This window comes from Scyliorhinus canicula, chromosome 17 (assembly GCF_902713615.1).
Source record: "Scyliorhinus canicula chromosome 17, sScyCan1.1, whole genome shotgun sequence".
NCBI lineage: Eukaryota > Metazoa > Chordata > Chondrichthyes > Carcharhiniformes > Scyliorhinidae > Scyliorhinus > Scyliorhinus canicula.
Genome location: NC_052162.1, coordinates 49,902,473 through 49,916,897, shown reverse-complemented (window position 1 = coordinate 49,916,897; position 14,425 = coordinate 49,902,473). Strand labels below are relative to the sequence as shown.

Below are 14,425 nucleotides of genomic sequence, written 5' to 3'. Positions count from 1 at the left end.
AAATCCCATCTGGCCCAGGGGACTTATCTATTTTGACATTTTCCAAAATTGCTAACACCTCCTCCTTTTGAACCTCAACTCCATCTAGCCTGGTCGACTGAACCGGAGTGTTCTCCTCGACAACATTGTCTTTCTCCAGTGTAAACACTGACGAAAAATATCCATTTAACGCTTCCCCTATCTCCTCTGATTCCACACGCAACTTTCCACTACTATCCTTGATTGGCCCTAATCTAACACTAGCTTTCGGAGCACTGCTCCTTCCTCAGGTGAATATTCTCAGTGCATGGACAGATATGGCATATCGCCATTTCCCCATAGCCCTCTTTTCCTTGATGCTTGATCAATTAAATATCTGCCTCCACTTTAAATACTTCTAATGAGCCAGCCTCCACCACCCCCCGGGACAGAGAATTTCACAGATTCACCACCATCTGCGAGAAGCTTTTTGTGATTCATACACTAGCACCTAGACTCTCTGAACTTAACTCACGTACGATCTCTCTCCATTTAGATAATATCTCCCTGTTGATCCCTTATACCGAAGTGCATGAGCTTGCGCTTCTCCACATAAAACTCAATTTCTTAGTTTTGCCCAGTCATCCAATCTATCTATATCCCATTGCAGAATCACACCATCCTCATCACAACATGCCCATCCGCCTATTTTTGTATCATCAGCAAATTTGGAAATCTTACATTCTGTTCCTTCCTCCAGGTCATTAATGTAAAACGCAAACAATTACGGGCCAAGTACTGATTCCTGCGGTACTCCACTAGTTACATCTTTCCACTCTGGAAAGGAAACATCAGCGGGGTTCTTGTCAACTAGCTTTCTGGGTTTCATGAACAACGACCACCCCCAAGTCCCTTTGTGCTGCAGCTTGCTGCAGTCTCTCTCCATTTAAACAATAATCAACCTCATCATTCTTTCTTGCAAAATGAACAATCTCACATTTTCCCACATTGAATACAATTTGCAATTTTCGGCCCACTTATTTCACCTGTCAACCTGTCAAAAGCTAGGGCGGCATGGTAGTACAGTGGTTAGCACTGTTGCTTCACAGCTCCAGGGTCCCAGGTTTGATTCGCGGCTTGGGTCACTGTCTGTGTGGAGTCTGCACGTTCCCCCGTGTCTGCATGGGTTTCCTCCGGGTGCTCTGGTTTCCTCCCACAGTCCAAAGATGTGCAGGTTAGGTGGATTGTCCACGCTAATTGCCCTTAGTAACAATCAGTTAAAGGTTAGGTGAGGTTACGGGGATAGGGTGGAGGCCTGGGCTTAAGTAGGGTGCTCTTTCCAAGGCCCGGTGCAGACTCAATGGGCCGAATGGTCTCCTGCGCTGGAAATTCTATGAATATCTATCTGCAAACTATTTGTATCTTATAAACTGCCTTCCCTCCTATCAACCTGAAAAGCAAATAAGAAGGACTAGGCCATTGCTTAGCAACCAGGTGTCACCTTTGAGTTAGAAGGATATGTTGAGTTAGTTTTAACTGGACTCAAGGCAGTCGGAGCTGAGCAGTAGAGAAGAACACGTCTCACAACTCTGCCATGTGAAGAATGGAGTTTGGAAACACCCGTGTGGAAGCCAGTGTCCAGGGAGACCAGTTGGCTCACAGTGTTTTCGTCTATCTGGGGGGATTTGAGGAAAAAGGCAAACCGGTTTGAATGGGTGGCATCTAGCACATTGTTTCAAAGTGGCATGTGTCTGACCACAGATGACGACCTGTTGAACTACAGGGACTGTGTATGCACTGAGAATATTATAGCACAGGATATATTTTGTGACCTTTGTTATTCTTAAAATCCGCTTACATTTGTGGAGATGTAGGTTGAGTGAAGGTGCATTGCAATATGGAGTGGAATTTTCCCATTTCTTGGCTATGTGTCTTTTTGGGCGAGAAAAGCAGTGAGTAGCATACTGGTGGTGCTGCTGAGTTTTTGCGCCGTATTTGTAGTCGCGTGAAAAGTACATTTTAAGGAGTTACCTGATGTGCTTGAGGTAACCTGACTGATTTGCCTGCACCATCATCAGCTGAGCACTTCAATCGGGGTGTTCCATTTAACCAGCACTTGTTCCAAGATATGTCAAGATGATTGCTGCTAGGAAGGCTTCCCCCGAGGTTCTGAGAAGGAGCCCTGACCCGAATACTAGATGCGATGGAGGAGTGACGCAACATTCTGTACCCTCGGGGTGGGTGAAGACTAACTGGCCATGTCAGCAATCTCACGTGAGAGGTGGTAAGCGGTAGGTCCCTGCACAACTGGATGGACATTATGGACAGGAAAATGAATGACCTCCATTCAGCCATAAGTAACTCTTCTCATTTGTCAACTCTCGTCCACCCATTACACATCGACGGGAGCATACTCACTGCTGCCTCATGGGGCCCTACCACTCGCCCTCCCACATCCTTCCTCATCTCCCCTGTGGCTCCTCCAATCATCACATCCCAGCACCCATTCACCCACAACATGCCATACATGCTGATTATCTGATCTGGCACGTTCCCTGTTAACACTCTTCACAATCTGTTTATTTATAGATCATAGGAGCAGATTTAGGACATTTCGGCCCATTGAGTCTGCTTCACTATTCGACCATGGCTGCTTTGTTTCTCATCCCCATTCTCCTGCCTTCTCCCTGTAACACGCGGTCTCCTTATTAATCAAGAACCTATATCATTGCCTTAAACTCACTCAGTGACTTAGCCTCCACAGCCTTCTGCGACAATGAGTTCCACAGATTCACCACCCTCTAACTGAAGAAGTTCCTCTTCATCTCAGTTTTAAAAGATCGTCCTTTCAGTCTGAGGCTGTGCCCTTGGGTTCTAGTCTCTCCTACTAGTGGAAACATCTTCTCCACGTCCATTCTATCTAGGCCTCACAGTATCCTGTAAGCTTCTTAATTCAATTGAGTACAGGTGGAGTCCTTCATTCCTGGGATCATTCTTGTGAACCTCCTCTGGATGCCCTCCAAGACCAGCACATTCTTAGATACGGGGCCCAAAACTGCTCAAAATATTCCAAATAGAGTCTGACCAAAGCCTTATACAGCCTTAGCATTGCGTCCCTGCTCTTGTATTCTAGCCCTCTCGACATGAATGTTAACATTGCATTTGCCTTCCTAACTGCCAACTGAACCTGCATATTAACCTTTAGAGAATCCTGAACCAGGACTCCCACGTCCCTTTCTGCTTCAGATTTCCAAAGCCTTTCCCCATTTGGAAAATAGTATATGCCTTTATTTTTCCTATCGAAGTGCTTAACCCTTCACTTTTCCACATTGTATTCCATCTGCCACTTCTTTGCCTGCTCTCCTCGCCTGTACAAGTCCATCTGCAGGTTCCCCACTTCCTCAATATTACCAGTCCCTCTACATATCTTTGCATAATCTGCAAATTTAACAACAATGCCCACAGTTTCTTCTTCCAAATCAGTAATGTATATTGTTAATAGTTGTGGTCCCAATACTGATCCCTGTGGAACACAACTAGTCACTGGCTGCCAACCTGAAAACGACACCTTTAATCCCACTCTCTGCCTTCTGCCAGTCAGCCAATCCCATAGTCATGATAGTTTTGTTGGAAATGGTCATTGCAGATCACTTGTGTGGCACAAATGTTACTTGCCACTTAACAGCCCAAGCCTGAATATTGTCCAGGTCTTGCAGCATGTGGGCACGGACAGCATCAGAATCTGTGAATCGCAAATGGTGCAGTACAAACGTCTCCACTTCTGACCTTATGATGGAAGGAAGACAGTTGATGAAGCAGATGAAGATGGTTGGACCAAGGGTGCTACCCTAAGGAATTCATGCAGCATGTCCTGAGACATTGATGTACCTCCCCCTCTGCAACCCCCGATTCCGCCAATAGTAAAATGGAATAGTAAAACTTGCTTTTGAATTTATTGCCCGTGAACGAAGAGTACTCAATTATTTTTTCCAATTAAGGGGCAATTTAGCGTGGCCCATCCGCCTAGCCTGCACATCTTTTGGGTTGTGGGGTGAAACCCCATGCAGACACAGGGAGAACATGCAAGCTCCACACGGACAATGACCCAGTGCCAGGATTCGAACCCAGGTCCTCAGCGCCGTAGGCAGCAATGCTAACCACTGTGCCACCGTGCTGCCCTTTGCCCGTGAACTAAGGCACTTTAAGATTGACGTGGCTTCCCAGCAAGAGACCCAAAGAGCAGGCGAAGATCAGCTGAGGGACGATGGCGGTAGTTACACCTTCTGGAGAGGAAAACCCAAGGATCAGGCCAGAGCATATTGAATCGGTTTCCCCATCAAGAACCATTTTCCGCCTGTGATGCTTTTTGCATTAAAAGATTCTCATATAATACCTGGCTTGTTTCTTCTTCTGTTAATGATATTCGTCGATGCTTCATCTCTGGAGCTCATCTTGTGTCTATGCATGTCTGTGTGTGGGTGTTATGTTGAGTTTACGTTTTGCATGTGTGTATGATACATGGTTATCCTTTTTAAAACATTTCTGGAAATCCTCGATCTGTGCCTTTTCGCTTAAGTCACAAAGGTGTAATTGGTTTAAAATACTCCTTATAAAAAGGTATCTTGTTTTCTAGCAGCGGAGGTGGCTAGCCATTGATCTCTGGTGGGATCTTTCTGCCCCGCTGAAGTCCACAGCATTTTGATGGTTCACTCACCCTGCCACCTGGGGAATTCATCGCAGGGGTCACCTTCGGCAGGAACGAAAGATCCTGCTGGCGGGAAAAGCCGGAAAATCCCATCCTTGGAATGATGTACTGCTGGGAGGGTTTGAAGTGTTAAGATCTAAATTGAAATGTGGAATCTCTGACATGTTAACTGGCCCATTCACCAATTTACATAGGGTGAAGCAATTTAGAAAATTAAAAATGTGGCTTAAATAATAGATGTGGGAAGAAGCTGATTTGATTTCGAACCACCAGAGACCATTCCTGTCACTTCTAACAAATCCAATATAGCTAGAAAAGGTTTTACCAATGGAACACATACTTCAGGTTAAATGCTATTCATTTTTTGTTGAGGGGAAATGTAACAAAGAAGCAAAATGGATTGTACAGCAGGATGTGGAGAATACAAGCAGAAATTTCCCGGTTTCCTCGCTTCATTGTCATAACTTCAGTTGAAACCTTGTTAACACAAGTAAACAAGATTTATGCTGAAATTCTGTTACAGTGGTGGAGTAGGAGAAGCCCTGAAGAAATTTCAACTTTAATTTTTCACCAGTATTTTAAACTTTCAAAATGAAGGTTGCTGTTTGATAATCTTAACAAGTTGGGATACTTGACCTGGGTTAAAAAACTTTTTACACTTAAACAGCACTCTCCAAAAGAGCAGTAAAAATGTGGGAGACTCGCTTTTCTATCTTCTTGATCCAAATTAGTCGAAGGATTATTGAGTTTTCTTTTGCAATTAAACAATGCTAACCTATGATGCAGCTCTTCAAGGAAAATCGTGAACCCTTTCCACACTTGATAGATGCATTGGAATAAACATAGGCTATTCCTGTAAACTCTTGACAAAGGACTCTGATTTACATGGTCTACGTGGTGATATTTCAAATACTAGACTCCGTTCTAAATCCATGACACTGATAAACAGGACCTCATTCTCACATGGAGATGGATATTTTGTACAATGGCTGGGATTTTCTTGCACTGAAAGATGTGGAATTTATTCCATTTTAGGTTGGTTCCTTCTGGGGAAAAAAATCTATTCTCCAGGTCAGTTTTGCTTTTTTTGGTTATTTATTTACTGTAATACCAGCACGGAGCTGACTGTTTGTTTTAGACAGGTTACTTGTCCTTGCTGTGTTACAATTTTGGAGTGGACACTTATCAGCAGAAGAAATATGAAGAAAGTTCTTTCTGGCTGAGGTAAGGACCTCAATTTTAAGGATTTCCACCACGTGCGACAAACTGTTTAAATTTAATCCTTTGATAAGATTACATTTGAATAATTTCCTTTGTTCTTTTGCTTTGCTGCCATAACTTTGGCAGGTTGTTTGGAAGTAACTTTGTTGATATTTTTGCTAAACAAGAGGAGAATCGCACCATTTCTCCTTGACCAATCAACGTTGATACGATTTGCTGAAACCCCCATCACCAACAACCTGTCGGCTTACCATCAACCAGAAACTGAACTGGGACTAGCCACATAAATACTGTGACTATAAGAGCTCGACAGAGGTTGGGAGTTCTCTGGTGATTAACGCAACCCTGTCCAGAGGCACCAGTCAGGAGTGTCACTGGCTTTCCCCGCTAGTGTGGTGGCCCCCCTCCTGGGATCGGCCTAAGCCTCCCCTTGCCTGCTACTTTCCTCCCCCTCTTCCTCCTCCTCCTCCTCTACTGCCCTCTGCCCCTTCCTTTCTGTGTTTTGGCTCCCATGTTCAGAGCAAGGCGGTACAGCCCCGTGCAAATTGTCTTTTGTTCTATTCTCCTCCGGGTGATCTTTACTCCATTGGCTTTGTTGCTGCGTCAGTTCCTGCTCAGCAAGGACATCGCCTCGAGCAGGACAACCAGCTACAATCCCCGGGGAAACGAACATACATTCCCATCCCAATGCATCCCTATCACTAATACACCAGCATTCGGTAGTGGCATGACGCACATCTGACATTCAGATATTCCACCTCTTGCACACAGCTTCCAATGATGCTAGCATCATATGCTTGCTTATTCCCCAGACCTCCAACAAATCAGATAAGACAGGCACTGTAACACATAATAAGCAATATTCTGTCCTCTCTGGTGCAGGCCAAGGATCGCTATAACAGGAGGGAGCAAGTGAGAATCAGCAGGGGAACACCACAATTCCTTCCATTCATCCCAAAGGAGGATATGGTGCTCTGCATCATACTGATAGGAGTTCTTGGCATGTGGCAGTACTGGGCAGTGAGGATTCAGATTAGTTATAGACTTTTTCTCCTGAGCATCCCCTGGAAAACTCTATGATGCGTGTTATATGCAGGGGAGTACTGGCAAGTGAAAGTATAAAACCCTCAAAACTTACGGGGCGGATCCTCCGACCTACCAGCCGGCCAATGGGGTTTCCCGTTGTGGACACCCTCGCACCATTGGGAAATCCGTGGGCTTGAGTGCGCTGGAATCTCTGGAATATCCTGGGCTGCATCGGCTTCCATAGAAATAAGTCATGGTTGCGTGGTTTCCTCAAAGAAACCCCCTTTCTACGGCTGCCTGGAGTCTGATGTCTTTCCTGTCATAATTGGCATCAAGCAAAGATGTTTGCTTACGCCCACCCTTTCTTCATCTTCTGAGCAACTATCTCCGGCATGGTCAAGGACAACCTCCCACATGGGTTCTGAATAGAGTGCAGGTTTGACAGGTAGCTTCTCAGTCTCCAAAGGCTGACGACTGTGCACAACCATAACAAACCTCCAGTAAATGCGGATGACCATGTTTTTCTGGCGCACACCGAGGATTCCCTTGACCTTATTGGAGAAGTGTATTGAGTCCTCGGGCTGCAGCTGATGCTGATAACACAAATGCCCTCCTCCAGCAAAACCAGTGTTTGCACTAAATCCTGCCAGCATCATGGCGGCATGTTATTTCCCACCGTTCCTGGAACAAATCAATCCCACCAATGGTGTGACCCTGATTGTTTCAGTCTGAGCAGCTAGGTTCACCCGTAATTGTCCCTTACGGGTCTGTTCTTTTGAGCGAAATCTTCATCAATCTCTGCATGGCTTGTCGGACCAGTTGCCCTGGGCTGTTGTCGATTCTGGGCAGTTGGCGATTATGCAGTCATTACACATGTCAGGTCTCCTTAGACCCGGCAATGGAAACTCAGTCCCCTGCCTGGTTAAGTGAGTACCATTTCATGTCTTTCTTGGTGGACATTAAGAAAATTTAATTGGTACAGGGAGACCAATAAATGTTGGGGAATAGTTTTGAATCTTAAATCCTCGATAGCTGAATGAACACCCATTAGCAATTCTCGGAAAAGTAATTGCATGCCCTTCCTTTGGCCTGTGCCTCTGTAGTTTTAATTACCCTGGTAGTTGATCGGTTAAGTGTTTGTAAGAGCCCTTCACCCTGTAAATCTATGGTCATCAGTGGCGCACTCGGCCCCATAATCTCCATACAGTTGCCCCTTTCTGACTTCTCTGGAGACCCAAGAGGAGTAGCTGTTTAGTTCGAATAATTGTACTGAGTTGACTACCGAGTTTGCACATCCAAATAGTCGCCTAATATCTCCCAGTATGGTCTTATTCGGAATTTCGGAGCCAATGGTACGTGTAATTGCCTAGAGCATCTCAACAACAAGGACTCCGACAACAGACTCCCATTTATTGACTTCAGCTCTGCCTTCAACACCATAATCCCAGCCAAAGTCATATCAAATCTCCAAACCTAGGAGTTGGCTCCTTACTCTGCAACTGGATCCTTGACTTTCTAACCCACAGACCACAATCCGTAAGAATAAACAACACCTCCTCCACAACAGTCCTCAGTACCGGGGCCCCGCAAGGCTGCGTACTTGGCCTCCTACTATACTTCCTGCACACACGGCTGCGTGGCAAAATTTGGTTCCAACCCCATCTCATAACGATGAGTCAGAATGCAGGAGGGAGATAGAGAACCTAGTGGAGTGGTGCAGCGACAACAATCTCACCCTCAATGTCAGCAAAACTAAAGAGCTGGTCATTGACTTCAGGAAGCAAAGTACTGTATACACTCCTGTCTGCATCAACGGGACCAGGGTGGAGATGGTTCGCAGTTTCAAATTCCTGGGGATACACATCTCCAAAAATCTGTCCTGGTCCACCCGTGTCGACGCTACCACCAAGAATGCAGAACAGCGCCTATACTTCCTCAGGTAACGAAGGAAATTTGGCATGTCCACATTAACTCTTACCAACTTTTACAGATGCGCCATGGAAAGCATCCTATCTAGCTGCATCACAGCCTGGTATGGCAACTACTCGGCCCAAGACCGTAAGCAACTTCAGAGAGTCATGAACACAGCCCAGTCCATCACACGAACCTGCCTCCCATCCATTGACTCCATCTATACCTCCTGCTGCCTGGGGAAAGCGGGCAGCATAATCAAAGACCCCTCCAACCCAGCTTACTCACTTTTCCAACTTCTTCATCGGGCAGGAGATACAAAAGTCTGAGAACACGCACGGACATACTAGGGGCTGGTTTAGCACAGTGGCTAAATAGCTGGCTTGCCTTTGAGCGGGGGTGATCTGTACAGGGGGAAAATTCACTACTTTTTGTTTTCGATTCCAGTTTTCTCTCCACAAAATTTATGTTAAATTCCAGTTTATTCCATAATTTGTTGCAATTTGAATGTGATCTCTGAAGAATTAAATTGATGCTCCTTTCTCTCTGACACTCACCATTTGCAGATCATCTCACTTAATATTATTCAAATAACGTCATGCATGGACTTAAAGCATTCCCCAGCTTTCCAAATATCGGTATCCATCTTGTTCACTTGCTACCAGACCCTTCCTTGTTCTATCCAAATATTTTTACACCATCCCTTCAATAGTGCTCATTTGACAGGTATCAGTGTGTTTGATTCTATCCCAATTATTTAAAAGTTAGTTTCTCTGTGCAGTATGTTTCAGTGCCTTGATACTTAATGTTGTTGTTTCACTCTACTGGCCCCATGAACCATTTCATTGTCATGTTGTTTTGTGTGCATGCATGGATCTGCTTTTCGATGCATAATGGCAAGGAATTTCAAACCATTGAAAGGGTCTATCTTGAACTGGTTTCCTGTCTATTAGTTACTTCACACGTAACGCAGCTACACACTTATGCTGTGCTCCAGTCGGAATCAACCAGCCACTTAATGGCTCGCCTCCGAAAATTAGCAGAAACCTGCGAATTTGGTGCCACGTTAACGAATCCCAGCGAGCCAGATTTGTATGTAGCATCTGCGATGCCAACACACTTCTAGGGGTAACTGACTCTGACATTGTAACACACGGTGCAGGTCGCCGTTTCCAGTGAAAACGCGGATAAAGGGGCGCAAGAGCTCCAAGGAATGGCGCTGCCGGCTCCTGCCACGGAGGCAGAGTTCCGACAGTGGGATGCCCCTCATAGGGACACAAGCCGTCGCCGCCATGTCCCAGAAGGCCCTCAGAACACTTCCCCTCGACCGCGGAGAGCGGGAATATCATTTCCGACCAGTGGCCACCGGCAGTATGACACTGGAGTACAGCCAGCCTAGATAACACCCGCCAGGCGCGACCACCGCCGATGGGAGCAGGTCCATTACGTGGACGACAATGAGGAGGCCCATCGCAGGTTGTATTGCATGTCTTTGTCTCGGGTCGCCCCCATCTAGCTATCGTAGAAGTGAACGGACATTCCATCCAAATTGTGTTTGAGACTTGCGCAGCAGTATCGAGCATCTGGAAAATTTGGCGGAGGTCCTCCTGTGTTTTGAAGAAGCAGGGTTCGCCTCCGCAGGTAAAAATGAATATTCAATGCAACCGAGTTAACCTACCTAGGTTATCGGATAGACTGCCAAGGGTTGCGCTCTATGGAGGACAAAATGCAAGCCATTCTTCAAACTCAAGTGCACTCAGACTGACTGAATTACGCTCGTTTTTTGGGCTTGGTGAATTACTACGAAAAATTTATTCCAAATCTCGCTACAACCTTGGCCCCCCCCCCCCCCCCCCCCCCCCCCCCCCATCCTCCGTCTGCCAAAGAAAGGTAACGGTGGGAGTGGGCCCAGGCCCAGGAAATAGCTTTTATGACGGTGAAGAAAACCACTATCATCGTCCTGTCGATGAACTCATTTCAACCTAACAAAGCTGCTACTTTTAACGTGCTATGCTTTACAGGGTTGAGCCATCCTCGCCTATCGAATAGACGACTGGTCAGAACGCTCCATTGTGTTCACATCACGGACATTGGCAGACGCTGAGAAAAATTACATGCAAATCAAGAAAGGAGGCTTGGCAGTGGTATGTAGTCTTAACAAATTCCATCAGTATGTCTACGGACATTTGTTCATCATCTACACCAACTATAAACCCCTTTTGGGATTGTTTAAAGAATTCCGAACGATTCCCCCCATTGCATCGTCCAGATTCAGCGGTGGGCTCTGCTGTTAGCAGCGTACCAGCCTGTTTTGGAACACTTTTGGATCCGCAATACCTCATGCCGTGCTTTGAGCCGCCTACCTATTCCCACCAGGCCGCCTTCACCAACATCAGCTGATGAAGTGATAATCGTCCTCCAATTTGATGGATTCTTTATCAGTTACGGCCTCCTGCATCCGCAGCCGGACTGAAACGGACTTCCAGTTGTCTCAGGTGCGACATTTAATCCATTTTGGGGCCCAACGCGACCAGAAGGGATTCACAAATAAAATTCCCTAGTTGACCATGGAGGACGGTGTGTGACATTGTGGGGTAGTGGTTCCCAAGCGCAAAGTGCACCGCTCTTCAAGACCTCCACAATGGACATCAGGAGTGTCCAAATGAAAATGTTGGCCCGCAGCTACATATGGGGGCCAGGAATAGACGAGGATATTGAGATAACTCAGCGTTGCACTCCATGCCAGGACACCAGAAGCTGGTGCTGGCAGCACTGCTCCGCCCATGGGAATGGCTGGGCCCTCCTTGGTCCCGTCTCCACATCGTTTTTGCGGGGCCATTCCAGGGAGCGATGTTCCTCATCGTCTTAGATACCACTCCCAAGTGGATGGATGTCTACAAAATGCAGAGCACGACAACTTGAGCTAAGGTAGACGACTGCGGCAGTTACTCAGCACGCAGCATTTACATGTGCGTAGTTTGGGCTTGATGAGACCATCAATTCATGCGACACGTGGTTAGAAGAAAACAGTGGTTTTAATCGTCTTACAACAGAGCCTGCCTGTGACGAGATGAACCCTAGATGAACTGGCAGGCAGGCTCCGACTGCCGAGCTTTCTACAAAGGGTGGGGGGGGGGAAGTCATGGGGGGAGCCAAGGGTGGAGCCCAGTACAAACTTCTGTACATTCCCAGTACACCTCCCCCTAGGGGCAGAGCCGCGCAACTGCTCGTGTGCCGAGCGTACAGAGGCATGGTACAACATGTGCGATAACAGTGTGAATTATGCTATTATGATTCACCACAGGGCTTTTCATGGCTGCCAACAGATACTACATGGACACACCGCCCCATACCATCCTGCGTCGAATGGATTGGCGGAACGCATCGTGCAAACCTTTAAAAACGGGTTGAAGAAGCAGACTTTGAGGTCTTGGGAGATGCGTGGTTCCTTTTCAGTTCCAGGACAATGCCACAATGGGTTTGCCCCAGCCTAATAGCTGATGGGCCGTTGTCTGCGAACACATTTAAGTTTGTTGCTCCCGGGCATTGGTGGGAAAATCCGCTGGGGCCAGAATCAAGCCAAGGTTGATGCTGGATGGCGTTTGCATGCATTTTGGCGGTGAGAAACTCTAAGTACGTCTGGAATTTTGGAGAATGAGCCACGTGGACACCAGGTGTCGAATACAGGTACGAGGATGCAATGGAACCGGCATGTGGACCACCTCCAAAGATGCATCCAAGAGACGCCTGATTCAATTCAGAAGGTTTCGGACCAAGCCCTCAGCTCGAACCAATACCTCAGCGACAGTCACTGCCATTGGTCCTAGATGCACCTACCGTGAGAAACCGGTCTCGAACGTAGAGGATGCCAAAATGCCGGATGGGGATACATGTGAAAGTGACGCTCCCCAGTCTGGTACACGCCTTCGGATGCTACACGTTTGGTCCTCAACTGCCGTTCCCAGGCTAGAGCGCCTAAAGAGCCAGTAGTCCCGGTAACATGCATGGATGAATCTCTAGACTTAGGGATTTGGGGCGGGGGCAGGAATGTTATAACCATCAGGGAGGTCACAAGATAAGGACAATTAGATTCCAGATGACCTCCTATGAATACGAGTTCCCCTGGTAACAAGTGGGCAGGGTTTCCCCTTTAACTGAGAGCACAACTCTCTTGTATAAAAACCCCGGCCTGGGAGCAGGTCGAGGAGGAGGCCCTTCGGGGAGTGGAGATTGTAATGTTGTGAACAAATAGAACCTTTGTTTTCTACCTTGCTGATCCACGTGTGTTGCTTTAGCACATTCTACATAAATATATCCCCGTTCCTTCACTAGGTTAATATCTTGGAACTCCTTCCAAACAGCATTGTGGGTGTGCCTACACCCACAGATTATAATGGACATAATTAATACAGATTAGCCCCTCCTCACTGCAGCATCCTAGTCTCAACCATCTTCCATTATCATTACCCTTGCATCAACTTTAGGGTCAGAAGTGGTAATGTTCTTTGATCGATGTTCAGCTCAATTTGCAATTGCTCTGAAAATGAAGGCATCAGTTGCCCGCATGCTGTAAGAGTTGGACAATAATCAATTTACGTGACAAGTAACTTCCCACCTACCTGGGCTCCGTATACTTTTCCTTTAAGCAATAAGTGCCAAGAACTCAGCTCTTTAAATCCTGGCTCAGTACTTTCACAAACTCAACCTGAACAAAAGCACCTTACCTGTAATTTGTTGAGTGACTATTGAATAGCACAGGGAAAGGGCTCATCTGGAAGCTGAATACTTTGTGCAGTGTTGTGCATGTTCGTCTAATAGACCTGTGGAGTCTAATATTGTAGGATGTGTGGCATTAGGATAGATTATTGGGTGCCCACATGAATACCTTTCTCATGAGGCATCCTGGGTGAAATTCTCCGTTTGCCGATGTTGAAATCGTGAAACGTGATTCGACAGAGTATAGGTTCCAAAGCCAAAATCACGGTGGGCGCCAATGTGAAGCCGAATCATAATTCTCCGGCACCTCTTCAGCGGTGTCAATGTGTTCCTAAATGCATGTATAGTGGACACCATTTGCATTTCATTACTGAGCCTGACCTGGTATTCTCAGGGGCTTCCGTGATGCTCCGCCTCCCATGGGCCGGTTTTTCCGACGGCATGGTTCACTTGTGCTTTTAAAAATCATGAAACCGGTGTGGTGGCTGCTGAGGGAGGGGGTACGGAAAGCGTCCAACATCGCCATAGTTTGCTGACAGTTGTTCCACTGGGAGGGTGGGGGGGGGGGGGGGGGGGGGGGGGCTTTTGCTAGGGCCGGGGAGAGCTGGGGGGGGGGGGGTGCACGAGGTGGGCTGTGGGATCGAGGTGGAAGGCACGGAAACCCATTGTCACAGATGGTAAGGTGGCCATGCTTATGCTCATGCTGCCGACAGACACTGTGGACTTGGGGCATGGGTTGTATACGTGTCCTCCCCAGGCCATCCCCTGGGTGCCCTCTGGCCCCAGCTGATCTATGAGCTGTATGGGCACTCTCCAGCACATCTTGTTGGCTGGGATGAGTGTGTGTGGGGGTTGTAATTGGGGATTGTCAGCCTCCCGAGTGTCAAT

At 47.0% G+C, this 14,425-nt stretch overlaps 1 protein-coding gene across 1 annotated transcript in view; it reads left to right on the top strand.

The window, feature by feature from the left end:
* The window catches only part of tex11 (testis expressed 11), a 304,551-nt gene that overhangs the window by 97,826 nt on the left and 192,300 nt on the right, over positions 1-14,425 (top strand). Inside the window, 1 exon segment of the mRNA XM_038775694.1 lies at positions 5,802-5,887. Coding sequence (XP_038631622.1) covers positions 5,802-5,887 — 86 coding nt within the window.